This window comes from Mesoplodon densirostris, chromosome 3 (genome assembly GCF_025265405.1).
Source record: "Mesoplodon densirostris isolate mMesDen1 chromosome 3, mMesDen1 primary haplotype, whole genome shotgun sequence".
In the NCBI taxonomy this organism is placed as follows: domain Eukaryota; kingdom Metazoa; phylum Chordata; class Mammalia; order Artiodactyla; family Ziphiidae; genus Mesoplodon; species Mesoplodon densirostris.
Genome location: NC_082663.1, coordinates 176,602,894 through 176,622,956, shown reverse-complemented (window position 1 = coordinate 176,622,956; position 20,063 = coordinate 176,602,894). Strand labels below are relative to the sequence as shown.

The 20,063-nt window shown below is 47.2% G+C and overlaps 1 protein-coding gene across 1 annotated transcript in view; it reads left to right on the top strand.

Moving 5' to 3' along the window:
• Positions 1-20,063, top strand: part of ADAMTS2 (ADAM metallopeptidase with thrombospondin type 1 motif 2) — a 229,971-nt gene that overhangs the window by 121,027 nt on the left and 88,881 nt on the right. The window contains exon 4 of the mRNA XM_060095018.1: positions 17,515-17,717. Coding sequence (XP_059951001.1) covers positions 17,515-17,717 — 203 coding nt within the window. The remainder of the gene's footprint in view (positions 1-17,514; positions 17,718-20,063) is intronic.

The following is a 20,063-nucleotide window of genomic DNA, read 5'->3' as shown; positions in this document are numbered from 1 at the left end:
GTAGGGGGACCTGAAAAGTGCACTGGCCTCGGAGTTCACAGCCTGCCTAACATGGAGATCGTAAAAAAGCATTTAGCTGAACTTTCTTCTAGCAGTTTTATGACTGCATTTTCATCATCCCAGGTCACCAGTCGGCCAGGAACTGGTTTTTGCTTAAGGTGTGAAGCCAGGGTTTGACCTTTTCCTCCTTTATCTAACCAGTTGTCCCAACATCATGAAAAAAAAGGAAACAATTTATCTCCACAACCAGCTTTCTCTCCTTTTCCCTTGCAATGAGCAACCATTCAAAGGTGATCAAAAGGTATCCTTTTGTTAGTGTATATTTTTGCAAAATCAGTGTTGGTCTTTGACGGTGTTTTTAATTGACAAAGGGTGCTGCATTGTATCTCATTCTGACTCTGTTTCTAAGATCCATCTGTCTATGTGGATGTTACACTTCAAACCTCTGCATAGCACTGTGTGGAGTGCACATGCCGCATTTGCTTCTCTCTCCCACTGATGACACCCAGGTTGCCTCCAACTCCCCCCAACATACCCAAACAACATTGCCATGAACAGCTCTCAGTTGCCTCCTGAGAGACCTGTGTGAGCTTGACCATCTGTGTGCCTAGTCCAGGGGAGAGAAAAATTGGCCATGGGCAAGGATAAGTACGGGGGGCGGGTACTGGAATATCCTAAGGACACCCTATGTCTTTAGGATGTAGAGTGAAATTATTGGGCTATCAGGTTCTTACACATTGTTGAGTAAGTATTGCCAGATTGCCAGGATGTCCACACCTGCTCCACTTCCACCATTTACCAAGTCATCCAGTTTACTCATATTTTATTATTTGATCAGCCATTTAAAATTTACATATAAATGAATATCAAAGGTGATTAATATTATTTTCTTTCACATCTTTATTGGAGTATAATTGCTTTCCAGTGCTGTGTTAGTTTCTGCTATACAGCAAAGTGAATCAGCTGTATGTATACATGTATCCCCATAGCCCCTCCCTCTTGAGCCTCCCTCCCACCCTCCCTATCCCACCCCTCTAGGTGGTCACAAAGCACTGAGCTGATCTCCCTGTGCTATGCAGCTGCTTCCCACTAGCTATGTATTTTACGTTTGGTAGTGTATATATGTCCATGCCACTCTCTCACTTTGTCACAGCTTACTCTTCCCCCTCCCCATGTCCTCAAGTCCGTTCTCTATGTCTGCATCTTTATTTCTGCCCTGCCACTAGGTTCATCAGTACTGCTTTTTAAAATTCCATATATATGAGTTAGCATACAGTATTTGTTTTTCTCTTTCTGACTTACTTCACTCTGTAGGACAGATTCTATGTCCATCCACCTCACTACAAATAACTCAGTTTCATGCCTTTTTATGGCTCAGTAATATTCCATTGTATATATGTGCCACATCCTCTTTATCCAGTCAACTATTGATGGACATTTAGGTTGCTTCCATGTCCTGGCTATTGTAAATAGTGCTGAAATGAACATTGGGGTGCATGGCTCTTTTTGAATTATGGTTTTCTCAGGGTATATGCCCAGTAGTGGGATTGCTGGGTCATATGGTAGTTTAGTTTAGTTTTTTAGGGAACCTCCATACTGTTCTCCATAGTGGCTGTATCAATTTACATTCCCACCAACAGTGCAGGAGGGTTCCCTTTTCTCCACACCCTCTCCAGCATTTATTGTTTGTAGATTTTTTAGTGATGGCCATTCTTACCAGTGTGAGGTGATACCTCATTGTGGTTTTGATTTGCATTTCTCTAATGATTAGTGATGTTGAGCATCGTTTCATATGTTTGTTGGCAGTCTGTATGTCTTCTTTGGAGAAAAGTCTATTTAGGTCTTCTGCCCGTTTTTGGATTGGGTTGTTTGTTTTTGTGTTATTGAGCTGCATGAGCTGCTTGTATATTTTGGAGATTAATCCTTTGTTAGTTGCTTCATTTGCAAATATTTTCTCCCATTCTGAGGGTTGTCTTTTCATCTTGTTTATGGTTTCCCTTGCTGTGCAAAAGCTTTTAAGTTTCATTAGGTCCCATTTGTTTATGTTTGTTTTTATTTCCCTTACTCTAGGAAGTAGGTAAAAAAGGGTCTTGCTGTGATTTATGTCATACAATGTTCTGCCTATGTTTTCCTCTAAGAGTTTTATAGTGTCTGGCCTTACATTTAGGTCTTTAATCCATTTTGAGTTTATTTTTGTGTATGGTGTTAGGGTGTGTTCTAATTTCATTCTTTTACATGTAGCTGTCCATTTTTCCAAGCACCACTTATTGAAGAGGCTGTCTTTTCTCCATTGTATATTCTTGCCTCCTTTATCAAAGATAAAGTGACCATATGTGTGTGGGTTTATCTCTGGGCTTTTTATCTTGTTCCACTGATCTATATTTCTCTTTCTGTGCCAGTACCATAGTGTCTTGATTACTGTAGCTCTGTAGTATAGTCTGAAGTCAGGGAACCTAATTCCTCCAGCTCCGTTTTTCTTTCTCAAGATTGCTTTGGCTATTTGGGATCTTTTGTGTTTCCATACAAATTGTGAAATTTTTTGTTCTAGTTCTATGAAAAATGCCATTGGTAATTTGATAGGGATTGCATTGAACCTGTAGATTGCTTTGGGTAGTATAGTCATTTTCACAATATTGACTCTTCCAATCCAGGAGCCTGGTATATCTCTCCATCTGTTTATGTTATCGTTGATTTCTTTCATCCGTGTTTTATAGTTTTCTGAGTACAGGTCTTTTGCCTCCTTAGGTAGGTTTGTTCCTAGGTATTTTATTCTTCTTGTTGTGATGGTAAATGGGATTGTTTCCTTAATTTCTCTTTCTGATCTTTTTTTGTTAGTGTATAGGAATGCAAGAGATTTCTGTGCATTAATTTTGTATCCTGCAACCTTATCAAATCCATTGATTAGTTCTAGTAGTTTCCTGGTGGCATCTTTAGGATTTTCTATGTATAGTATCATGTCATTGGCAAACAGTGACAGTTTCACTTCTTTTCCAATTTGTATTCCTTTTATTTCTTTTTCTTCTCTGATTTCTGTGGCTAGGACTTCCAATACTGTGTTGAATAATAGTGGCGAGAGTGGACATCCTTGTCTTGTTCCTGATCTTAGAAGAAATGCTTTCAGTTTTTCACCATTGAGAATGATGTTTGCTGTGGGTTTGTCATATATGACTTTTATTATGTTGAGGTAGGTTCCCTCTATGCCCACCTTCTGGAGAGTTTTTATCATAAATCATCGTTGAATTTTGTCAGAAGCTTTTTCTGCATCTATTGAGATGACTATATGGTTTTTATTCTTTAATTTGTTAATATGGTGTGTCACGTTGATTGTTTTGCGTATATTAAAGAATCCTTGCATCCTTGGTATAAATCCCACTTGATCATGGTGTACGATCTTTTTAATGTGCTGCTGGATTCTGTTTGCTAGTATTTTGTTAAGGATTTTTGCATCTATGTTCATCACTGATGTTGGTCTATAATTTTCTTTTTTTGTGATATCTTTGTCTGGTTTTGGTATCAGGGTGGTGGTGGCCTCGTAGAATGAGTTTGGGAGTGTTCCTCCCTCTGCAATTTTTTGGAAGAATTTGAGAAGGATAGGTGTTAACTCTTCTCTAAATGTTTGATGAATTAGCCTGTGAATCCATCTGGTCCTGGACTTTTGTTTGTTGGAAGATTTTTAATTACAGTTTTGATTTCATTACCTGTGATTGGTCTCTTTATATTTTCTAATTCTTCCGGGTTCAGTCTTGGAAGGTTGTACTTTTCCAGGAAGTTGTCCATTTCTTTCATGTTATCCATTTTTTTGGCATATAGTTGCTTGTAGCAGTCTCTTATCATCTTTTGTATTTCTGTGGTGTCAGTTGTAATCTCTCCTTTTTCATTTCTAATTTTATTGATTTGTGTCCTCTCCCTTTTTTTCTTGTTGAGTCTGGCTAAAGGTTTATCAATTTTGTTTATCTTGTCAAAGAACCAGCTTTTAGTTTTATTGACCTTTGCTATTGTTTTGTTTGTTTCTATTTCATTTATTTCTGCTCTGATCTTTATGATTTCTTTCCTTCTACTAATTTTGGGTTTTCTTTATTCTTCTTTTTCTAGTTGCTTTAGGTGTAAGGTTAGATTGTTTATTTGAGATTTTTCTTGTTTCTTTAAGTGAGCTTGATTTGCTATGAACTTCCCTCTTTGAACTGCTTTTGCTGCGTCCCATAGGTTTTGGATCGTCGTGTTTTCATTGTCTTTTGTTTCTAGGTATTTTTTGATTTCCTCTCTGATTTCTTCAGTGATCTCTTGGTTATTTAGGTGTGCACTGTTTAGCCTCCATGTATTTGTTTTTTACTGTTTTTTTTCCTGTAATTGATTTCTAATCGCATAGCATTGTGGTCAAAAAAGATGCTTGATACCATTTCAATTTCTTAAATTTTCCAAGGTTTGATTTGTGACCCAAAATGTGGTCTATTCTAGAGAATGTTCTGTGTACACTTGAGAAGAAAGGGTATTCTTCCACTTTCGGGTAGAATGTCCTAAAAATATCAATTAAGTCTATCTGGTCTATTGTGTCATTTAAAGCTTGTCTTTCCTTATTTATTTTCTGTCTGGATGATCTGTCTATTGGAGTAAGTGGGGTGTTAAAGTCTCCCACTATTATTGTGTTATTGTCAATTTCTCTGTTTATGGTTGTTAACATTTGCCTTATGTATTGAGGTGCTCCTATGTTGGGTACATACATATTTATAATTGTTATGTTTTCTTCTTGGATCAATCCCTTGATCATTATGTGGTATCCTTCCTTATCTCTTTTAACAGACTTTATTTTAAAGTCTATTTTATCTGATATGAGTATTGCTACTGCAGCTTTCTTTTGATTTCCATTTGCGTGGAATATCTTTTTCCATCCACTCACTTTCAGTCTGTATGTGTCCCTAGGTCTGAAGTGGGTCTCTTGTAAACAGCATATATAAAGGTCTTGTTTTTGTATCCATTCAGCCAGTCTGTGTCTTTTGGTTGGAGCGTTTAATCCATTTACATTCAAGGTGATTATCACTATGTACGTTCCTATTACCATTTTCTTAATTGATTTGGGTTTGTTTTTGTGGGTCTTTTAATTCTCTTGTGTTTCCTGCTTAGAGAAGTTCCTTTAGCATTTGTTGTAAAGCTGGTTTGGTGGTGCTGAATTCTCTTAGCTTTTGCTTTTCTGTAAAGCTTTTGATTTCTCCATCGAATCTGAATGAGATCCTTGCTGGGTAGAGTAATCTTGGTTCCAGGTTTTCCCCTTTCATCCCTTTAAATATGTCCTGCCACTTCCTTCTGTATTGCAGAGGTTTTGCTGAAAGATCAGCTGTTAACATTATGGGGATTCCCTTGTATGTTATTTGTTGCTTTTCCCTTGCTGCTTTTAATATTTTTTTCTTTGTATTTAATTTTTGATAGTTTGATTAATACGTGTCTCGGCATGTTTCTCTTTGGGTTTATCCTGTATGGGTCTCTCTGTGCTTTCTGGACTTGATTGACTATTTCCTTTCCCATGTTAGGGTAGTTTTCGACTATAATCTCTCCAAATATTTTCTCAGTCCCTTTCTTTTTCTCTTCTTCTTCTGGGACCCCTATACTATTAATGTTGGTGCATTTAATGTTGTCCCAGAGGTCTCTGAGACTGTCCTCAATTCCTTTTTTAAAAATTTATTTATTAATTTATAAAAAAATTTTTTTTTGCTGCGTTGAGTCTTCATTGCTGCACGAGGGCTTTCTCTAGTTGTGGCGAGTGGGGACTACTCTTCCTCTCCATACGTAGCCTTCTCATTGTGGTGGCTTCTCTTGTTGTGGAGCACAGGCTCTAGAGCGCAGCCTCAGTAGTCGTGATGCATGGGCTTAGTTGCTCTGTGGCATGTGGGAACTTCCTGGACGAGGGCTCGAACCCATGTCCCCTGCATTGGCAGATTCTTAACCACTGTGCCACCAGGCAAGTCCCTGTCCTCAATTCTTTTCATTCTTTTTTCTTTATTCTGCTCCCTGGCAGTTATTTCCACCATTTTATCTTCCAGCTCACTTATCCATTCTTCTACCTCAGTTATTCTGCTATTAATTACTTCTAGAGTGTTTTTAATTTCAGTTATTGTGTTGTTCATCGCTGTTTGTTTGCTCTTTTATTCTTCTAGATCCTTGTTGAATGTTTCTTGTATTTTCTCCATTTTGTTTCCAAGATTTTGGATCATCTTTACTATCATTACTCTGAATTCTTTTTCAGGTAGGTTGCTTATCTCGTCTTCATTTATTTGGTCTTGTAGGTTTTTACCTTGCTCCTTCATCTGTAACATATTTTTTTGTCGTTTCATTTTTTTTTTTTGATGGGTGGGGCTGTATTCCTGTCTTACTGGTTGTTTGGCTTGAGGCATCCAGCACTGGAGTTTGCAGGCAGTTGGATAGAACTGGGTCTTTGTTGCTGAGATGAGGACCTCTGGGAGGCCTCACTCCAATGAATATTTCCTGGGTTCTGAGGCTCTCAGTCCAGCAGTTTGGACTTGGAGCTCCCACCACAGGAGCTTGGACCCAACCTCCGGCTTGGGAACCAAGATCCCACAAGCTGTGTGGCGTTGCAAAAAAAAAAAAAAAAAGAAAAGAAAAAAAAGGAGCAATACAATAACAAAGAATAAGAAACAAAATAAAATTAGGAAGATAAAAAATAAATTAGGAAAAATAAAAATATAATTGAAACAACTGCAAAAAGGTAAAATAAAACCGCAACAGAAAAAAGAAAAAATAAGGTGTGTGTGTGGGGGGGAAACAGGCCAAAAGGAGCAGAACAATAACAAAGTATGAAGAATAAAATAAAATTAGAAAAATAAAAGATTTATTGGAAATACAAAAATATAAATGAATCAACATGCTAAAACAGAACCCCAATCTAAAAGAGGAAAAAAGAAAGAAAAAAATAAAAACCTCGGCGATCAGGGGCGGAGTTTAGGTGGGGGTGGAACTTAGGCAGAGGGGTGACATTTGAGTGTGGGGCGGGGCCTAGGCTCAGGACCCAACCAGCAGGAAAGGGCCTTGGGGACGGGGCCTAGGCAGGTGATGTTCAAGCATGGGGCAGCGCCTCTGCTTAGGACCTGCATGGACGGGGAGAGGCAGCACCTCCAAAGGAGGGCCTCCTGAGTGTGGAGCTCTGGGGCTTGGAGGTGGGGCCCCGGGTGAGGGTGTGTGGGTGGGGCTTAGGCCCAGCGTGTTGGAGGGGGTCTCAGAGGGTGTCTCTGAGCGTAGAGGTAGGGCCCTGGGTGGGGGTGTAGGGGTGGGGCTTGGGCTCTGCATGGCAGGAGGGAGGCTCTGAGGGCAGAGGTTTAGGCCCCGGAGCCCAGGAGGCTCCCTGGTGCCTAAGTGGGCAGGGAAATCGCTAGCTGCATTCCCTTCTGTTCCTCGGCCCCCCACCATGGTCTCCCCCAGGGTCTCCCTCATACCTGCTGGACCCCTAACCATGGCTGGGTCCCGCTGGGTGTAGGAACTCCTTCCCTCCCCCAGCCGCCCCTCAGGGGTGCCAGTCCTGTAGGTCCGGCCTTTACTTTTCCTCCCCTTTCCCTCCCTCCCACTCCTTCAGGACCCGCGCGGCTGGAGGGGGCCTAGGTGGGCAGAGGATCAGGCCCTGGATCTCAGCAGGCTCCCGGGGGCCCAAGTGGGCCGGGGAAATCTGGCTGTGCTCCCTTTTGATCCTCCGCCCTCCTAGTGTTCCCCCAATTTCCCCCTTCAGGCGTGGGATCCCTTCCCCTCCCCCCAGCCACCCCTCAGGGGTGCCAGTCCCATCCCGACTCCACTTCTCCTCCCTCACTACCCACCACGGCCCACGTCCTACCTGGTCACTGGGGGTTCCTCCCATCCCCTTAGGTGTCCATGGTCCCCCACTGGTGCCTGGTAGGTGCCCTAGTTGTGCGGAGACATGAATTCCGCTATCTTGACTCCGCCCCCCAAAGGTGATTAATATTAAAACTAAGGGCAAGCACACACCAGCCATGCAAGGAGTGGGCCGCACTGTCCCCGCTGGGCAGAGGCTCCAGGAGGAGGTGCGTGGAGCAGTCTTGGGTCTTGGTCTGACTTCCGCTTCTCTGAGAGGTGACAAGCCCCTTTCTGGGGAACTCATGAGCAAGGTCACAAGTGAGTCTTGGAAAACACTGGGCTCTCCATGGTCGGGTGCCTGGCAAGACTGAGGTGTAGACCAGGCGCTGGACATGCAGCAGAAGTCCGGTCAGTGAGAGTTGTCTGCTCTGTCCTTTCTATATCCAAGCCCACCGTGGTCTACCTCCCGCTCTCAGGGAAAAGCTGGAAACTTCTGTGAGTGATATGTGTGTCCTCAGCAGAGCCTGAGGGGAGAGACCCTCATCAGCACATGGTCAAGACAAGCCAAGTACTGATGAGAAGCTGGCCCAAGTTCTCCTGGGCGTTCCGTCCTCGGGTTAAGAAGATGGCCTGATGGAAGGGGGGGTCTTGGTGATGACGGTCCCTATGCCAGGTCACACGGCTGCAGTGAGGCTCCGTTGCCCTCCACAGCTGCTGCAGGGCTGCCACCTTGGGATCACCTTTCACCATCCTCCAGGGGATTCCCTCCTCATATCTCGTGTTGGGTTTCCTTTATCTCTAGTCTTCCACTTTCTTGGTTACCTCTTTTGTTTTGAAGGAGCACATCCTTCAGTACCTTAAAAGGGGTGCTGGACAGATAAAACTTTAGACAACTTACTTGTCTGGAAATATCTTTCATACTTGTTGAGAACTTGTCTGGGTATAGAAGTGTTGAAGGCTTTGCTCTGTTGTTTTCCTGCTTCTAATGCTGGTTTGGGGAAGTCTACAGCCATTCTGCTTCCAATCCTTTGTGACCTCTTCTGTAACTGCTTCCCCCGGCCCCCTCTTATTCTCTGTGAAAGTTTGTAGAAACTTCCTTGTGTTCTGAAATTTCATGATTATGTGCCATGGTGCTGGTATGTTTTCATCTGCTGAGTTGGGTGCTAACTGGGCCCTTTCAGTCTGGGAGCACCTTTTAGCTGTAGGAAATTTTCTTGAATAATTTCATTAATTCTTTCTTTTCTGTTTTCTCAAAAAAATTTATTTATTTATTTATTTATTTTTGGCTGCATTGGGTCTTCATTGCTGTGCGCAGGCTTTTTCTAGTTGCGGCGAGCAGGGGCTACTCTTAGTTGCGGTGTGTAGACTTCTCATTGCGGTGGCTTCTCTTGTTGCGGAGCACGGGCTCTAGGCACGGGGGCTTCACTAGTTGTGGCACATGGGCTCTAGACCACAGGCTCAGTAGTTGTGGAGCATGGGCTTAGTTGCTCCACGGCACGTAGGATCTTCCCGGACAAGGGCTCGAACCCGTGTCCCCTGCATTGGCAGGTGGATTCTTAACAACTGCATCACCAGGGAAGTCCCTCTCCTTTCTTTTTGGAGCTTCTATTATATGGATGATACACCTCTGGTCTGGTCTTCCAATTTTCTTATCTTTTTTCCTGATGGTTCAAGTCTCTTGGTCTTACTGTTTTACTTTCTGGGAGATTTTTCAACTTTGTCTTCCTAATTCTTTCATTAAATTTTTTTATTTCTGCTGAAATGTTTTTAATTTCAAAGAACCCTTTTGATTGTTCTCATTTTGTTCTTGTTTGTTCAATATTTCCTTCTACCTCTCAGGGGTCACTAATGATAGGTTTCCTCAGCTTCCTAGGTAGTCTCTTTTTCCTCCATTTTCCTCGTTTTGATTCTTGTGCTGTATCTTGGTCTCCATCTATCTAGTCTGGGGCTAATCCCAGAGAGCTGGAGATCCTTGGCTGGCTGCTCCTGTGTAAAGTTGGGCAACAAAAGAGGTGACTGGGAGCTTGATGCAGGTAGTTGGGGGGACCATGACAGTAATATTGCCTTTTGGTCTTTGGTCAGATTCCTTAGAGAAGCCTCCTCCCAACTTCCTGCCTGAGGGGTAGATGACTGCCAACATTCTGGGAGTGGATTGTGGAAGTGGGCTAGTATCTCAGCATTCATTTCATTTTCCTGTTCTTAGCATGGTACCTGTGCTCTCAGCTACACCTGGTGCCTGCAGCCCAGAAACCTTCTTTTCCACCTTTTTGAGAGAGAATGAGCTTCCAGACCAATGCAGTGTTAGTTATTGGACTGTTACTGGGACACAGGGTGTGGGGAGGGGATTTGGCATTAGCCATCAACTAGTCCTTATTTCAATCCACCCATCATCCCACTTCCAGAGGTACTTGGTGCCTTTGGAGGATTCTGCAGTACAGACTGGAAGAGTTTTGGCCAGCTTCTCAGATACACTATGTCCATCGCCACGTGGCCACCTGCTTTCCAGCTCACAACAGCTCTGTTATTTTCTTCCTCTCCTTCTCCCCCTGTCCGTGTAGGCTTGTGATTAAAAAAAAAAATCATCCCTTTTCTAAAGTTGTAATGGGGTTCCAGGGAGGAGCAAAATTAGATGTATGTGTTAAATGCACCATTTTTACTCAAGGTCCCTCCTATGCTTGGATTTGTGTTTAGACACTGTATTCAGTTCCAAAATCTGTCTTTTCATGACACTCGTACCACTGTGATCTAATTAACGTTATTTTGTAGTGTCTTCTGAAAGTTTGAAAGGTAAATACCTCCTTGTTATTATTCCTTTTTAATATTTTTTTCTGGCTATTCTCTCATATGTCATCTTCCAGTTGAACTTCGGAATTATTCTGTTGGATTTTAACAGTTTTTTGATGGAGATTATGTTAAATTTATAGATTAATTTGGAGGACAATCAACCTGCAATCCAGGATAGTGTCACTGTGTCTCCAGTTACTGAGGTCTTCTTTTGTTTTGGGGGAGAGCTTTGACTATATTGTATTACTCTCTGTGTAGTCTTCATACATTCCTTATTTTTGTTTATACCTAGATATTTTGTGGGGTTTGTTCCTATAGTCCATAAGCCTCTTTTCCCATTCTCTTTCCTAGCCGGTCACTGTTATGTACAAGAAAGTATTGATCTTTGCATACTGATTCTATGTAAGATGAGAATTAACTATTTCTTGTAGGTCTGGTAAAACTCTTCTATAAAACCTTCTGGGCTTTTCTTTGACTGCTTTTTTCCATTTCTTCTAAGGTTTATTCAGGTTTTCTACTTGAGCCAACAGTTAGAGTGTATATTCTCTATTTAGTCTAGGCTTATTAGAACTGTGTTTTTAATTTCTGGTGTTTAGGGTTTGAGGGTCTTCCTTCTTGTTTTCTCTGATTTTGCTCTACGGTAGCGGCTGTGGACATGATTTTTGAGTTTCCTTTTTGTCCTAACGTACAGTCAAATTTGGAACTTGTTCTGCACGTGCTTGAACAGGACACATTTTCTGGTTGTTGGGCTTAAACATTAGGTTGCTTTAGTAATTCAAATCTTCTACAGTAATGCAAATCCTGCCTGATGTTTTATCTAATTCATCTGTCTTTTTCTGGAATAAATGTATTAAAATGCACATAGCACTGTGACTTTGCCTATTTCTCTTTGTATCAGGTTGAAGCTCTGTTAGGTGGGAAAAGTTCATATCTTTTATATCTTCTCAATGAATTGTTCATCAGTTTGTCCCCTTAATGTCTTGGATTATATTTTATCTCATGAATGTAGTTACGCCTGGTTTCTTTTTGTTGGCAATTACATGGTAACTCTCTCTTCACCACGTTTGTCTGAACCCCTCCTGGGTCATTTTGTTGTCGTTACACCTTATATAAGTAACTTACAGCAGGATTTTGTGCCAGCTCCTGCTCCTTTGCCAGCCACCTGACTTTTGCTCCTGCTGCCCACCCCCCTCCGCCGCCCCCAGCCTGGGCTTCCTGGCCCTGCTCTACCTGCCTCTCCTTCCAGCCCAGCTCCCAGCTCCCAAGGGCACCCCCCGCCTCCCCACTGCTGGCCCTGTGCTCCCTCCCATCATATCCCTGCACTGGCTCCTACCCCTCACAGCCCTGCGATTATCTGTGAGGCACCGAGGCATACAAGACCCTGGGCCCCTGTCTTCTGAGGGGCCCTCCACTCAAGTGGAGAAGACAGATAATGCCCAAGTAAGTTCACAAATGACATTCAAACTGAAAATGGTGGTATGTTCCATGAAGGAAGACACTGGGGGAAGGGAGAGCCTGTTTTAATTTATAATGAAATAAGGCAAGTTGCCCTAAAGAGGGGATATTTCAGCTGACACCTGGAGGATGAGAGGGAGGAAACCCAGTGAGGAATGAGGGGAAGATCATTCCATGGAGAGGGGACAGCAGCCTTTCCCATCACTGAGCAGTGGCGTCTCAAGCCTCCGTGCCCCTCCTCCCCTTGTCGGTGTGCAACTGGCCCTGAGCGGGGAGTCAGAGGGGGACCAACACATCTGAGTCCACTGCAGGAGGCAGTGGGTCCCTGGCACCAAGGGCTGCGGGTGTCCTTCCCTCTAGACCTTTTGGGGGTGCTTCTGCTGGACCGGATAGTGTTGCAGGAAGGGGGACCCCTTCCAGGGCCCGAGAGTGGGCTCTTGTCTAACACTCGGAAATGAATTGTCCAAGGAGACACACGTGCTGACAAAGCAAGAGACTTTATTGGGAAGGAGCAGACCGGTGGAGAGCAGCAGGGTGAGGGAACCCAGGAGAACTGCTCTGCTATGTGGCTCGCAGTCTCAGGTTTTACGGTGATGGAATTAGTTTCTGGGTTGTCTCTGGCCAATCATTCCGACTCAGGGTCCTTCCTGGTGGCCCACGCATCGCTCAGCCAAGATGGATTCCAGCGAGGAGGAATCTGAGAGGTTGGGAGGACATATGGACTGGCATCTCCTTTTGACCTTTCCCGAATTCTTCCAGTTGGTGGTGGCTTGTTAGTTCTGTGTTCCTTACCAGGACCTCCTGTCGTAAAACATCTCATGCAGGACTTCCCTGGTGGCACAGTGGTTGAGAGTCCGCCTGCCGATGCAGGGGACACAGGTTCGTGTCCCGGTCCGGGAAGATCCCACATGCCGTGGATCGGCTGGGCCCGTGAGCCACGGCCGCTGAGCCTGTGCGTCTGGAGCCTGTGCTCCGCAGCGGGAGAGGCCACAGCGGTGAGAGGCCCGCATACCGCAAAACAAACAAACAAACAAAAAAACGTCTCATGCAAATGGTTACCTGGCCAGTGTGGGCAGTTTTGGTCAGTGGTTCCCCTAACAGTAGGAAGGCTAAATTTCGGCAGGAGCAGCAGCAGCAGCACAAAGGACATCCTAGGAGAGGCCAGTGCAGCAAAGGCCTGGGCGTGGGATTTGCACAGGGACAGCAAACACCCAGGCACCCTTGAACCTACAGAGCCAGCCCTTGCTGCGTGATGCTCCCATGGCATTTACAGACTCAGGTCCCTGGGGTTTCTCTTCTCCGGAATAAACATGTTTGTTTCTATCAGTTTCAGTTTTCCCACACCATCCCTTGGTGCTGGTGAAGTACACAGGTCCCTCTGGGGCACATTAACAACTCTGGATGACATGACTTGGGCTGAGTTCCAGCCCCTTCTCTGTGGTGTGACCTGTCTGAGTCACTTAATCTTCCTGGCGTTCCTTGATGCTAAAACGGGGACAGTAATGAGGATAGTGCGGAGCCTCCCGTTTGCCGTGAGGATCAGATGGCTGCTGGACATAGTGGAGGTTTGTTACTGTGAGGGGCTGTGCACGGGCCCCACCCTGCCACCAGATGCAGGGGCAGCACGGCCCGGCAGGGGCGTGTGATCCAGGGGCTGTAGCTGCTGTGACCCACGTGCTCCCCCTGGCGGGCGGGCACTTCGGGACGCCCCGGATGCAATTCTGCTTCCCCTGTTCCGTCCTCTTTACAGACTGTTATTGACTCTTTGAGGAATTCTGTCCGACCCGCCGTAGAGACTCTAAGACGAGGGACAGCTTTTGGAAGCTTCCTGTTGTGTCATCCTTTGCCTGAGACATGAACTGTCCAGAAAGGTCTCCCCAGCACAGGGAGTGCCAGGAACTAAAACCCCTGCGGTTACCCATTGAGAAGATAGGGTCCTGCCATAGACACCTCTGCTCAGGGAAGCCTCGGCCTGCCGGGGTCCCGTCTCCTACCATCTACCATGGATCAGCCACCCAGGGGGGACCAGCGGCTTCTCCTTGTGGGGAGGCTGTGCGCAGAGGGCGATTGAGTCAGGAGCCAGGGCAGCATCGTCCTCCCACCTCAGCAGGAGATGGGCAGTGCCAACTGCTCGTTAGTGGGCCAGTTACAAGCATGCAAGAGCTCCAGGGGGAGGAGGGGAGGGTGACAGAGAGGTCTGAGGGACCAAGAGGAACTGAGGCCTTTAGACCAAGGAGGCAGCCCAGTGCAGGTGGACAGGCCCTGAAGGCCGGGATTGGTTTCAGGGAATCACTAGGCAGCCAGCTGAGAACCCGAGCGGGACTCAGCCTGAGGGATAGGCCCGCTAGAACCAGAGTGTGGTTGGGATCTCTGCGTGGCCTAGCCTTTAGGATCGGGCCCATTGTAGGGAAACTCAGGAGACATCCAAGAATGACAAGGTGGAATGACAGCCTGGCTGCTGGGTCCCATCAACACTCATGTGGCCCCAGGTCTGGGCGCCTGGCAGACCCTGCTGACCTTGGAGCTGTTCCCTACGTCCTGCCAGGCCTGAGCAGGGCTGGGGCTTCCAGGGACCCGACTGTAGGGTGGGGCTGTCACCTTCGAGGTACCCCGAGCGGCCCCGTCTTCCTCCCTTCATCTGCACTTTACTTTGGATTTGGGCACATCTCTACAGGGGCTGGGCCTTGGGGGGTGTTCTAGAACATAATGTCCAAGTTACCCTCTAAAATTATCATGATCGAGATAATAATGATAACAATAATTATGCTTGTGGTGAAATTAACATTTCTAATGCATTCTTAGAAAACATTGCTGTTTTTAATGGGCTTGTAACATACAATTTATTTAAAAACTGAGCTTGCGGGCTTCCCTGGTGGTGCAGTGGTTGAGAGTCCGCCTGCCGATGCAGGGGACACGGGTTCGTGCCCCGGTCCGGGAGGATCCCACATGCCGCGGAGCGGCTGGGCCCGTGAGCCACGGCCGCTGAGCCTGCGCGTCCGGAGCCTGTGCTCCTCATCGGGAGAGGCCACAACAGTGAGAGGCCCGCGTACTGCAAAAAAAAAAACAAAACACAAAAAAAACAAAACAAAACAAAAACTGAGCTTGCTCAGCAGAAGCAGCTACAAGATGTACCCGAGCCAGCCCTGGCCTGATGGCAGCCCCATTTCCTCCCTCAGAAAATGTCAAGAGGAGCCACTGCACGGTGACTTCTTGGGTTAGGGTTGGGGGCACACTCTGATGCCTTCAGAGGTTAAGTGGGCAGCAAGGGCGGCAGGCCAGGCGGCAGGCCCCTGTGTCCTGTTTCCAGGCATGGCCGTCACTCCACAGCACAGTGTAAACTCCCCTCCCCCTCTACAGTGACTCCATTTCTTAATTTCTCAGACAAGCTGGCTATTCTAGGTTTTAACATGAATCTCCAAATTTTGAAATACCGTCAACCAAATAAGGTATTTAAAAAACACCACATGGCCCTAACAGGCACCCCCATGGTCTGGTTTTGCTCAGGGGCCACCTGTCAGTGACCCCTGGCTTGACAGGGGCAGAGGGTAACATGCAGCCTCTTCCCTCGGAAGAGTTTTTTTTATGGAAATTACCATCTTTCTGCTTCCCAAGGTGGTTCTGAAGGTGAGCTGTCCCTGCTTGTTGAAAATGCAAAGAAATAAATGTGTAAAAATAGAGTAGCAATTCCTCAAACCCACTGTCAGGTTTAAGTAGCTGACGTCTCCCCTGGGAGCAGCAAGGATGGCCCTGAATCATCTCCAGATAGCCCAGCAGAAGGATGAGCTCTGCACTAGCGCTCTCCCTGGAGCAGCCCTGGGCAGTGCCTGCCGTGTGCATGTGTGTGCATGTGTGTGGAGTGTGTGTGTGCCTGTGCATACTGGGGGAACATGGGGGACTACAGGGCTGGGGCGGGGGCACAAGGACCCCAGGAGGTAAGGAATGCCAGCAGACGCTCAGCCCTGGCACTAGCCCATTCCTCTTTTCTGTGCAGCCCTTCCCCCTCTGCTGCTCCTTCACCTCCACTTTTCCTTCCATAACCAGGTTGCAGGTTTGTGCCTGAAACCTAACAGACAGCAGGTGTAAAGAAGAGAGCTTCTGGCTGGCTGGGGGACTCTCTCAGTCTTCCGGTCTGTAAAATGGAGGCAATAAGGCACATCAAAGAGGCCTGTTGTCAGCACTGGATGAGGAGACATACTCGGAGGGCCTGGCTGCCTCTCTGTGCCTCCAGAGGAGGCCGTGGAAAAGAGCTTAGGGGACAAGTGAGAAGAATTGTTCTGGAAGACTCTTTGGTGATGTCATGATAACCTGAGGTCCTAGGTCCTTCCCAGGGCAAGAGTCTCTGAGACACACCTGTTCCTCCCCCCACGAGGAGTGCCAAGGAGGGGCAGGACCCTGGGGTCAAGGACCTGGCGTGGGCACAGAGACCAGTGCAGGGTAGTGAGGGGCTTCCAGAGGCTTTGGCACTGAGACTAATTGGACAGTGTGGTCTGTGGCTGCCAGCAATGCTGAAGGTCAGCCTGGCCAGCTCAGCTGCAATCCTGAGAGGTAGGGGCCAGGTCTCTGGTCCAAGGTGGGCTCCAGACCCAGTGGGAAAGTAGAAGGGGATTGAGACAGATGCTGCAGCTCTGCAGATGGTACAATGACATCCTGGGGTCCTGGGCCTGATGCGATCCAGCCCCTGGCCCGCTCAGCTGCGGCCCCTAAGGCCCCATGTCCCAAATGGTCTGCCCCGCTCTGAGCCAGGTGTTTAGCCTGTGGGGGATGGAGTGAGCCCCTGCCTGGCAGACTGTGGGGGAGTTGTCACAAGAGGGGCTCATCCTGATTCCTGCATGATTCAGTCAGGCAACCTTTCATTTCTTTGGCAGTTGGCATCAGGGACAGGCACAGTTCTGGGGTCGGGGGTCACCCACGGCCTGGCCCCAACCCAGGAGTTGAGTGGGCAGGCCTGGCACAGAGATGAGGGACCTAGCTCCAGCCAGGGAGTGAGCAGAAAGTTCCAGAAGGGGAGCTGTCTGAAAAGACACTGTGAAACACATACCACCTGGGCTGGGCCTCAGTTTCCCCAGTTATAAATGGGGAGACCAGCTCTTTGCACTGAGTGGCCCTTTGGGAGTGTGCAAGTGTGTGAATGGATGAAAAGAGTCCACCCTGCCCATCCAGCTTCCCACCCTCTCTGTTCATTGCTGGGTGCCGAACCTGGCCTCTGTGATGGCCGAGCTGTGGGTTTGCATGCCGCCGGGTCTGAGCTGACTTGGCCCGTCACTGCTGCCCTCTCTGAACCTCAGTTTGCTCTTCTGTGAAATGGGGACAGAAATGCCCTCGGTTAGGGTGCTGTGATGATGACAAGCTGATGGCCAAGCTGGCACCTGGCAGGTGCCGAGTTGCATCTGAGTGGGGTTTTGTCCCGCTGCGGTGTCCCTGGTGAGCCTTGGCTGCTGCTACAGGCTGTGTCCTCTCTCCTTCCAGGGATCTCCCCGGGCAGCCTGGACAGCCTCAGCCGTGCCCTGGGCATCCTGGAGGAGCGAGTCAACAGCTCCAGGCAGAGGGTGCGCAGGCATGCTGCCGACGACGACTACAACATCGAGGTCCTGCTGGGGGTGGACGACTCTGTGGTCCAGTTCCACGGAAAGGAGCATGTGCAGAAGTACCTGCTCACCCTCATGAACATCGTGAGTGGGGGTCGGGGGCAGGGGCAGGGCACTGGGCGTGGGGCTGGGAGGCGAGGGTAGCAGGTGGGCCAGGGCAGCTGTGCTTGCCACGGTTTCCCGGTGGAGCTGGGGGTGAGTGACATGGTCACAGGGAGGCCGTCTGGGTCTCCAGGTGAGACAAGGTGACCCTCCCATCGATTCTGTTGAACCTCAGTTTTCTCCTCTGCAAAGGGTGGGTGGAGGGGGGTGGTTCTGACTTGGCAAGGCGGTTGACATGCTAAGGCAGCTTTCTAGAAACTCGTCATTTGTGTACCAGTTTTCTTAATTTTTCATCGTACCCACATGGTATAGGCTGTGTATTTTCCTGTAAATCAATTGACTTTTTTTAAAACTTAAAATTATTTACAAAGGCAACCTCGCTGTATTGTAAAGGTAACCTAGAAGTAAAATGTAAAGCGATGTTATTCAAATCCAGCTAGACAGTCCTACTTTCTACTGGGTCTGCACCACAGCCCACTATGTTCAAATGGGAGATTAGTGTGTCTTAGAGAGGAGGACAGACAGACCGACACCCATCCGAGGTTTCTCCTTGAGGTAGTTAGAGGAAGTGAAGGTGGAAGAGAGCATCCGTTTCTCCCTGTGAGACTGGGCTCCTTAACTGGGTGACTGGGTGCCACCTAAGCCTCCTGTGGCACCACGGGACACCTGCCCTGTCTACCCAATCCTGAGAGATTAAGCTGTTACCCCTCCCCTCATTCCAGCCCCTTCCACCCCAGGAGGTATAGGATGCTGACCTTGTAGAAAATGTAGTTCCTGCCTCTGCCTAGGGTGGTGTGGAGGTCCTGCCCCTCACTGCCTGGTGCCTCAGTTGAGCCCTGCTGGGATAATAGTAGGGGTTGGAGGGAGATGCAGTGGGCCTGCAACCAGGACACGCTGTGGGCCGAGCATTGTGGGAGGAGTGGATTTGTGGAAGGAAGCCTGGGCTTGTAGGGGGCTGGAGGTGGGCAGGGAAGCCCAGGGGATAGGGGGCTCTACAGCAGCAGGGCTGCTCCCCAGCCTGTCAGTGAACTGGGTCCTCCAGAGGTCCAGCTGGTGGCGAGCAGTGAGGGGTAGGACATCTACTCCTGGCCTGGTTCTCAGCTCTATTTCCTGGGTCATGGTGAGCCCCTGGGAATTCAGCTGGTCCTTGGGCAAGACCTCCCAGAGCCCTAGTGAAGAGATAGGTCAGGGCAAGAAGGAGGATATGAATGAGCCGGTCACTGGACCAGGAGTAAACCCCTGCCTGCCGGTCTGTCTTCCTCTCCACCTGCCTTAGGTAAGTCCTTGACCCTCTGGAATGCAGCCATCTCATCTGCAAAGCAGGGCCAAAGTCTGTTTGCAGATGTTATTTTTTTTTGGAGAGTGTTGTCACACTTAATCTCACTTATTTTTGAAAAGTACCTTTAATATAATAATAGTAATAATAATACCATGATGGCTACAAATATTGAGCTCTTAATATGTGACTCTGTGTGCCAGGCTTGTGCTAGTCACTTATCATGCATTACCTTTGGAACTCTTCACACTAACTTTATAAAATTGGTAGATATAAAATCTTGTCTGCCTTCAAAATATATGTCTTTCCCCAAGTATTATACTGCCCTCCAACCCAGTGGACAAAAGGACTGGTTTTGGAATTCGAGAGTCCTGAATCCTGGTAAAGGAAAACTACTTGTTTCTTCACACTGGAATTAGCCTACACCCCACAGAGTAAGAGCTCCGTCTCATAAGATGGGCCCCACTTCAAATGCCGAGCTCAACCCCCAGGTTGTCAGCTGTGCTTCTTACCAACCAGCTCCTCAGGTTCAATCATTTGCTAGAACAGTTCACAGAACTCAGGAAACCACTTTACTTACTATCGTCGGTTTATTAGAAAGCACACAACTGAGGAACAGCCAAATGGAAGACTGCACAGGGCAAGGCATGGGGAAGGTGCGTGGAGCTTCCGTGGCCTCTCTGGATGCACCACCATCCCAGAACTCGATGTGTTCACCAAGCTGGAAGCTTTCTGGACTTCATTGTTCAGGGATTTTATGGAGGTTTTATCTTGCAGGCATGGTTGGGGAAATCCCTGGCCGTGGGTGATTGAACTCAATCCCCAGCTTTTCTCTCCTCCCTGAAAGTTGGGGGTGGGGCTGAAAGTTCCAACTCTCTCATCACACAGTTGGTTCCTCTGGCTACCAGCCCCCATCCTGAACTATCTAGGGGCCCACCAAGAATCGCTTCATTAACATAAACTCAGGTAAGGTTGAAAGGGGCACATTATGAATAACTAAAGATGCTCCTCTCACCCCCATCGTTAAGGAAACGACAAGTGTTTTAGGAGGT